The following is an 8,865-nucleotide window of genomic DNA, read 5'->3' on the forward strand; positions in this document are numbered from 1 at the left end:
TTAAGGAGCTTACAGACTAGTGGAGGACAATGAAGCATAAATAAATTATGGTTTCCAGTGTAAGTTCTGTAATAGAAGCATGCAAATTTAAGAGAAAGACATAAGCGTAAGGGCTGTAAGAGATTAACGCTATCTATAAAGGTGAGAAAGGGTTCCCTGGACATGTGACTAAAGTAACTTTTTTTTCCCCCAAAACAGGGTCTTGCTCTGTTATCCAGGCTGGAGTACAATAGCTCACTGCAGCCTCGATCTCCTGGGCTCAAGTGATCCTCTCACTTCAGCTTCCTGAGTGTCTGGGACTACAGGCATGTGCTAACATGCCTGGCTAATTTTTTTATTTTAATTCTTTTGTAGTGACAGGGTCTCCCTATGTTGCCCAGGCTGGTCTTGAACACCTGTGTTCAAGTGATCCTCTCACCTCAGCCTCCCCAAGTGCAGGAATTACAGGTGTGAGCCACCATGCCTGGCCTAAAGTAGCTTTTGAAAAATGAGTAAGACTTCGTCAGCAAACTGAGTGACAGAAATTCTAAAGAGAGGGAGCCACATGCAACACCATGCAAAGACAAAAAAGTGTAGAATCCAGGGAATAAAATGTAGTAGATATTGAGGCAGCAGAAGATGGGACTGTTGAGTAAGGCAGAAGCAGTAAACGGAATTAAGCAGAGGAGTGACACAGTTTAATGTGTGTTTTAGGCAGGGTGCAGTGGCTCACGCCTGTAATCTCAGCACTTTGGGAAGCCGAGGCGGATCACCTGAGGTCAGAAGTTTGAGACTAGCCTGGCCAACATGGTGAAACCCCATTTCTACTAAAAATACAAAAATCAGCCAGGCATGGTGGCGGGCGCCTGTAATCCCAGCTACTCGGGAGGCTGATGCAGGAGAATCATCTGAACCCAGGAGGAGTTGCAGTGAGCTGGGATCGCACCACTGCACTCTAGCCTGGGCAACAGTGAGACTCCTCTCAAAAAAACAAATAAATAAAATATGTGTTTTATAAAGATTGCTCTCTGATGCTGGTTTAAGAGGTGAACTGAAAGAGAGAAATTAAGAGATGATAAGACCAGTTAGGAACTGCTGCAACTAAGCAGACCAGATGAGGCAGATTAGATGATGCAGGATGAAACCAAAAGAGGCAGCAGAGATGTTACCACCCACCACTTGTTTTCACAACTCAAAAAAATCTTGTAACCAGACATCTACACCACCCGTATTTGCATTTTTGAAAACCCTTACAAAATTCCTCATTTGGAAAAGAAAAAGAATTCTTATTTGTATTTGCTTGTGATATGCATAAAACTAAGTGGTTACCTATTGGGGCAGGGAGCAGCGAGTGGTGGTAGAACTTAGGCAGACAGTGAATAAAGATTGAGACTTTTTACGGTGTAACTTTCCATACTTTCTGCTTTCTAAATTATGTGAAAATATGACTTATTTAAAAATTTAAATTAAAAAGACAACAAAATATTTCCACCTATCTAGGTAGGTTTACCTGTGTGCGTTTCCACATTCTTTAGCACGTGGTTCTGTTTGCCTCGGGAGAAAGGAGATACTACTTGAGGATCCTGCCTCCGTACAGTGCATTTCTCTTGGTCAACCCTCCTGGAAGACTTGTTGATGACTGCCAAGTTCTCACTGTCACAGGTAGATTTTGCTGGTCTTTCATTGAGGTCATCCTTTGGAATGGGGCCCATGTTGTTTCTGTGTCCTGCATTTGTATGTCGGTGGCCCTCCTGTTTTGGTGGATTTCTGCCTGGTCGTGGCCTGGCCCCCTCCACTTCCCAGGGAGGCCTTTTCTGTGGGTATCTTCTCTGCTCATTTCGTCTGGCTCCATACCCATCCAATACTCCTTTTCTAGAGGATGCCTCTGAAGAGTCAGGGTGGAAAACCCCCACAGGTTTGGTACTTTCGGGTCCAGCATCCTCCGGTTTTGGAGTTGTTCGGTTACTCCATTCACATTTGAGTTTCCCCTTGACTTTTGGTCCTCTACCATAGCTGTATACAAACTGTGTTGCTTTTTTGGGTTTTGCTCCCCTGGGATCTGCACCCACAACTTCCTTCTCACTCTCAGAAGGACTATGCTCTCTGAGGTCTGTCCCACTCTCTGATCTGGTCGAGCTCTCTAATCCAGCTGTATCTGAGGTCTGCTCAGCAAGACTCTGCGCTTTCTTGACTCTGATATGGTGCTTCTCATTCCTCAATTTCTGCCAAGGTTGATTCTGAAGGCCATGGCTCTTGGGCGATTTATTACAAGGAGAGGACTGGAAAGACGTCTGTTGACTCTTAGGTTTGCTTCCTGACGGATGATAACTGTGCTGATGAACAGCAGAGATTTCATCATAAGGGACCTGCCTGGAAAGGTGACAGGGAGGTGGTGAACTGTAATTTCTTCTACCAATCCTATTAGAGTCTAGTCTCCTTTGAGTCCCACAATTTAGACCAGAATTTTTTTTCTCCTGAGGAATGAATTCAGCAGCATCTGTATTGAATTTAAAAGTACCTAGGACATAAAAAATAGACATGCCAGTAAAGAGATTAAACTTCATCCATGAAACTCATAGACTCCAAGCCAAATCTAAAAATTACTTTCCTTAGAACTTTGTATAAAACATGCTGTTAAGTGAGACCTATGTTTCCAGTGAAGGTGATGGGTTCAAGGTGCTTGTGGAGGGCTAATCAATCATTATTCCATGTCCAAAAACCAAACACCAATAGCCAATGACAGCTAAGTGTTGTTGAGTAAAAATGCTCACCTGGGCCATAAAGTACTATGTATACATGTATTCATTTTATTACAAAAATTTAAGGCCAGCTAACAGTTCAGGGATATCAATCATCAGGTTCCATGTGGTCTTCTTTCAAAACAGTAAAGTAGCATTGTGTAATATCAAGTAAACAGGCTTTGGACTAAGCCAAAATGGGTTAAAGTCCACCTGTCCAACTTATTGTAGGAACTTAGGGATATCACGTGCCTGCTTTTAGCCTTAGTTTCCTTGTCTATGGTAAAGGACGACAATACTTATCTCAACGGTTACTGAGAAATTTAAATATGATTTCATAGATAGTACTTAATAAGTGTATTAGTTCTCATCTCTTTCCCCTAGGAATATATTTTGGGTTTTCCATACATAACCTCTATAATATGGTCTACAATCCCAAAGTGGAAAAAATTAAGCATACTCCCCTTCAACCCACTCATGTTCCCCCAGAAGATGCTTCTTGGTACAGTCAATTCAGTCTCTGAAGCACAAAGACAAAATGGTTTGCCTAAGGACATAAAATTAGTAGCAAAGTCAGAACTATGTGTAGCATACAGAATATACTATAAATTGGTAAGACCTGGAAGACATGGGTTTAAGTCGCTTATCACTTATTTTAACTTTAGGAAAGTTACTTAGCCCCAGTTTCCTTACATGTAATGAAGATAGTAACAACCTCTACATCAAAGAGTTGCAGTGAAGAGTAAAGCAAGTTAATAACACACACAAAATGGTTAAAATGGTACTCTATCATTGCTGTTAGGACTACAGAGGATCTGAAACACACAGGCTTGAGCATTGATGGGTGCAGTATAGAGCCTGAGGGTTTCAGGTTTAATAATAAGGCCTAACATTTATTAGGTATTATGTGCCAGGCACTATCCTAAGCACTTTACATGTATTAACTCATTTAATCCTTACATTCCTGATGAGAAAACTGAAGCACAGAGAGTAGGAACTTGCCCAAGGCCACAGAGGAATTCCAAGGAAGACTCGGGGTTCCAACTCAGGATGTGTATTAGAGACTGCGCTCTTACACTAACAGAGCTTGGGCAGTGGGTACCATAGAAACATACAGTGAAAAATGGAATGATCATAAAGGTCATAGAGTAACCTCTCACCCAATTCAGGATTTGTCCTGAAAGCTTTCACATAGGCAGAATTCTAGGGGATGGGATGGAGGGCCTCACAAAATCACAAAAGGATTAGACAAATGCAGAGGGTGGCAGAGATATTCTGGAAACATAAGATAATTTAAAGGTTGGAATGGTTAAATTGGACCAGTGGGTATTGTGTAGTTCTCTCTTGCTTGAAAAAGCGAGACTGGAGAGAGGGGCAGAAATAAGATCAGTAAAGATGTCTAGAGAAGCCTAGTAAAGGATAGGAAAAGAGTGTTTCTCGTTAAGCAGTAATGAGTTGATGCAACTAGAGAATCCAGAGAAGGCTGCATGTACTCATATACAGGATATGTTCAACTAGACATGAGGCAGCAGGCAAAGCCCTCAGGAAAAAAAACCATAAGAGACATGAGGAAGGGAAACAGGACACATTGATCAGGAAACTGGCCATGGCAAAGATCAGAGGCACCATTTTTATTTCACTATTTCAAGTAGCTGGAAGTTAGTAAACAGGATGTCTAGTCACCACGGCTAGAATACAAGTGGTACCCTAAATCCAAGATAACACAGCAGCACAGTAGGTGTCCAACAGGTGAGAAGGGCAGACTAAAGGGAAATCCAACTGGCAGATTACAAAGTCCAGAGACAAGGCTGGCATTGCAGCGTCTGCTCACCGGCAGAAAAGTATCCTCTGCACTGGGCTTCTGTTTAAAGACTTTGATGATGAGGGTGTGGGCTAAAGATGATGCTAAAATAAGAACATGGAATGGGAACTAAAGCAAAATCAAACTAAAGCACATGAAAAGGAGTAAGGAGGTCTTTGGACTAGAAGATTTTGCCTCATTAGATACTTTCTGGGTTGGAGGTAATAACTTGGGCACAACACCAAAGTTCAACACGAAGACTCACAACTAGGCCCCACCGAATTCTTCTTCAAACACTGAAGGGTACAGAAATGAGTCAGAAACGAGCCTGTGGATGAGACGATCAATAGATCCAGTTTAGAGAATCTGGTGAAGGACTAGGTGAGGAGAATAACAAAATACCCAGCCCAAAAAGTTTTCCAACCCCAAGGAAGACTTAATATCCACATCAAGACTAGGGTACACCAATGCAGTGTGTTTTCCAACTTTTTTTTTTGAGACGGAGTCACACTCTGTCGCCCAGGCTGGAGTGCAGTGGCACGATCTCGGCTCACTGCAACTTCTGCCTCCAGGGTTCAAGCAATTCTCTTGCCTCAGCCTCCGGAGTAGCTGGGACTACAGGCGCGTGCCACCATGCCCAGCTAATTTTTTGTATTTTTAGTAGAGACGGGGTTTCACCGTGTTAGCCAGGATGGTCTCGATCTCCTGACCTCGTGATCCGTCCACCTCGGCCTCCCAAAGTGCTAGGATTACAGGCGTGAGCCACCACGCCCGGCCCTAACTTTTTAAACTAAGAACCATAGTAATAAATACATTTTACCTGCCACCCAGTATACAAATACATATATGGTCTTCTTGGTGCCCCAACGGCTGGTCGGGGACAGAGCTAAGATTCAAACCAATGGTTTCCAAACTCCATTCTGCAAACTGCTGCCCTGTTTTCCAGAGTGGGCCATAAAATCAAATGAAGGCAGTGGGCTGTGACATATTTTTAAACGAAATAGAAAACAGAATATATTGCTGATTGTAAAACAAACCAACCAACCTCACTGCTTCCAGAAACTTCTGGTTCGCTTTTATATTTATGTAAGTGTACAATATTTAAGGTCGCGATGCAAAATGTTTCTTTTGGTTGCTGTCCAACAAATTTGGAAAACACTGATCTATGGAACACCCTGAGGAAATGGATGTTATATCAACGAACAAATGAGGCTGTCTCTACACACTGAGGCAACTCCAGGAGGGGGAGTGAGTGAACAATTACAGAATAGGTACAGTACAGGGCGGGAGCCATCACAGGAATTAACTTATCTACTCCCAACTGACAGATGAGGAGACTGAGACTGAGTCACACGGGGTTCGCAGCAGGCTGAGACTCTAAACTACTGGAATTCGGCTCGCGCCCACGCCACCACTCCAGGCGGTATGAGCACACCACACCCTAGACGTCAAGAGCCCGCCACTGTCACGGGCTGTGACCTGGCCGACGCCCGCCTGTCGAAGGTCAGTGCGCCGCTGCCCCAGAAACAGCCTGTGGGAGGGCAGGGCACCCACATCGACTCGCAGCGCCGGGACAAGTCCTCTCTCCTCCGAAACCCAGCTACTGCGCTTCACCATCTAGTCCAAGAAGACACAGATCTTCGTACGCACGATGCGCGGGGCTTGGCCCTTCCGAGCCACTGTCCTACGCCCTAGCATGTGCTACTCTCGCGATATGAGTGGCTGAGGCCCTAGAACTTCGTCACTGACCCAATTTCCGCTCCCTGAAAGGGGCCCAGTCCCGCTCGGGCCGGGACAATACCTGAGACAGGAGGCGCCTCCGCCATCCCGTGCCGCAGAACCTAGATCGAGCTGTACAGCCAAGCCAGCACTGTCACCAGGTCACGTGCTCCGGACTTCCGGCGCCGCGAGAATATTCGCATCTGCGCGCGGTGTAGACGGCCACAGAGGTTGCGCAGCCCGAATCTGTGTGGCGCGTTCGTGACGTCAGATAGACGCGCCAGGTGTCGGGCGGGAGGAGGAGACTAGTAGCCGGATGGAAATAGCAACAATCGCAGGGGGGAGGGCGGCGACTTGCGTAATCATTGTGGTTTTTCTTTTTTTCTTTTTTGATATAGGGTCTTGCTGCCTTACCCAGGCTTGAGTGCAGTGGTCTGATCATGGCTCACTATAGCTTCAGTCTCTAATCCTCCCGCCTCAGCCTTCCGGTAGCTGGAACTACAGGCGGAGCCACCATGCGCAGCTATTTTTAGTAGAGACGGGTTTCGCCATGTTGCCCAGGCTAGTCTCCAACTCCTGGCCTCAAGCGATCCTGCCGCTTTGGCCTCCTAAAGTGCTTGGCTTACAGGCGAGCCACCACGCCTGGCTCCAGACTTTTTTTTTTTTTTTTTTTTAACAAAGGCGTTTATTCCCATCAGTATCACCGATATTCTCATGGTTCACATTTGCCAACGCCGCTCCTCTCCTTACAGTAGTTAAATGTGCAGTCTCACTTGGGGGCCCAGGGAGGGGTGGGGGCTCGGCCCAGGGTGGGGAGGGCGTTGGCACTTCACGTGGACAGGGTGGGCAGCCTGTCCTGCGTGAAAGAGGTGTGGGTGAGTGGGCAGCCAGGGAAGGGGAGTTGGCAGGGGAGGGCCCCGCAGTCTTTTTTTCTTTGGTGGTTGGTGATTCTCCATTCAGATTCCTTCCTGGCTGCCCAGGGTGGGGGAACCATGCAGCTCAGGGCAGGGCAGGGGAGGAAGAGAAGGAAAAAGCAGCAGGCCGCCCGGGGGGAAAGGTGGAGGGTGAACGGCAGGGCAAGGGGGCACAGGGGTGGCTCCTGGGGTAAGGCACAACCCTGTCTTTGGCTTTCCTGGTGAGGAGTTTCCTCCCCTGCACCCCCTGCCCGACACTTCTCCCCACCCCCCCACCCCCCAGACCCACACACAGTCCCGGAAGCCAGGGGGCGCCACCTCCTGGGGTCCCCGAAACAAGTGGGCTCTGCCACCCAAGCCAGTGCCGCAGGGGCTCGAGGAGGAACACCCGAGGAAAAGGCAGAGAGGGGCAGGCAGGGGCCTACCCAGGACAAGGGGGTGGGGGTGAGAAGACCCCTAAGCCCAGGAGCTGGGCCCCCCGCCCCAACTAAGTCCTGGAAGTAGGGGAGCACCTGCTTCCTTTCGGGGGTCTGGCTGGAGCCCCGGTCTGCCCCTTGGCCTCCGTCAGGCCCAGCCACTTGCCAAGTGACCAGGGCATTGTGCTTTGGGGTAAACGCTGGGGTGGGGTGGCAGGCCAGGAGGCAGGGGGAGAGGAGGGATGACTAAGGTGCTTGTGCTTTAGCTGGGGGTGTCGATATCCCCCACTCGGGCCGGCTGGGGGCTAAGGTGCCAGGCCCCGGCCAGGAAGACAGTGCCAAGACCCCAGCAGACCGTGGCACTGACCCCCACAACAAGCAGATGTTAAGAGGGACCCCCAGTGGGCCAGCGGGGCTGCTGGTCCCATCAGGGGGATGGTCTTCAAATCAGATTACAAGGGTCCAGTAGGGGCTGGCCCCCACCCCATCTCCTGAAATCCCCCTGCCCCTGGAGAGACCCCTGGGAGCAGTAGGTAGGCGGGGGTTGGGGAGGCAGAGGAGAGGCAGGGAGGACGAGGGCCAGAAACGCAAACAAGGATGTGGATGGTGAAATGACACCCCGCATAGGGGGATGGGGAGTTAAAAAAGAAAAAAAACTCTCTGCCTTCACATGAAAATCTAAAACAACAACAAAAAACCACCCACTCTGGGCGAGAACAAAAAGAGAGGAATGGTAAAAGAGAAAATTCTGCAAACAACTGCTAACAATGGAAGTGGACCCGGCCCTGCCCTGCCCTGCCCTGCCCAGCCCAGCCCCCAGGAGCTGGGCCCAGCCAACCAGCCAAGGCCTGGGACACCCTGAAACTATAGCCCTGTTGGGGAAGGTGGACAGGGGAGGGGGAACCCGGTCGGACCCACAGGAGCCTAGGCAGCAGCTGGGACTGGAGTCCTACCATGGAAACACACACCCACACTCCACACACACACACACACACACACACACACTCAGCCTGCCCCCCAGCCCCCCAACACCACCCTGCCTTCCAAGGCCCCCCCACCCCTGGGGACCGAGGGGGACAACAGACACAGCCCCATTGGTTTGAAAAATAACAGGAATCTTATCACTCTGTCGCCTAGGCTGGAGTGAAGTGGCACCATCTCGGCTCACTGCAAACTGCCTCCCGGGTTCAAGCGATTCTTGCGCCTCAGCCTCCCAAGTAGCTGGGATTACAGGCACCCACCACCACGCCCGGCTAATTTTTGTATTTTTAGTAGAGACGGGGTTTCATCCTGTTGGC

General features: G+C 48.6%; 1 protein-coding gene across 40 annotated transcripts in view; it reads right to left on the minus strand.

The window, feature by feature from the left end:
* Positions 1–6,677, minus strand: part of NFX1 (nuclear transcription factor, X-box binding 1) — an 81,100-nt gene extending 74,423 nt beyond the window's left edge. For 18 of the 40 annotated variants that reach the window (XR_010148728.1, XR_010148725.1, XR_010148729.1 and 15 more), the window contains exons 1-2: positions 6,320–6,485; positions 1,490–3,264 (exon numbers count right to left, since the gene is read on the minus strand). Coding sequence is in view for 30 of the 40 variants with exons in the window: in XM_063787886.1 (XP_063643956.1) it covers positions 1,490–2,543 (1,054 nt within the window). In the remaining 10 variants the exon portion in view is untranslated. Of the gene's footprint in view, positions 1–1,489; positions 3,265–6,072; positions 6,212–6,319 lie in introns of those variants that run through there. The other 22 variants (XR_010148732.1, XM_054658743.2, XM_001159552.7 and 19 more) reach the window with 8 other exon arrangements.
* Positions 6,678–8,865: the final 2,188 nt, after the last annotated feature.

The sequence above is a fragment of the Pan troglodytes genome, chromosome 11, assembly GCF_028858775.2.
Source record: "Pan troglodytes isolate AG18354 chromosome 11, NHGRI_mPanTro3-v2.0_pri, whole genome shotgun sequence".
NCBI lineage: Eukaryota > Metazoa > Chordata > Mammalia > Primates > Hominidae > Pan > Pan troglodytes.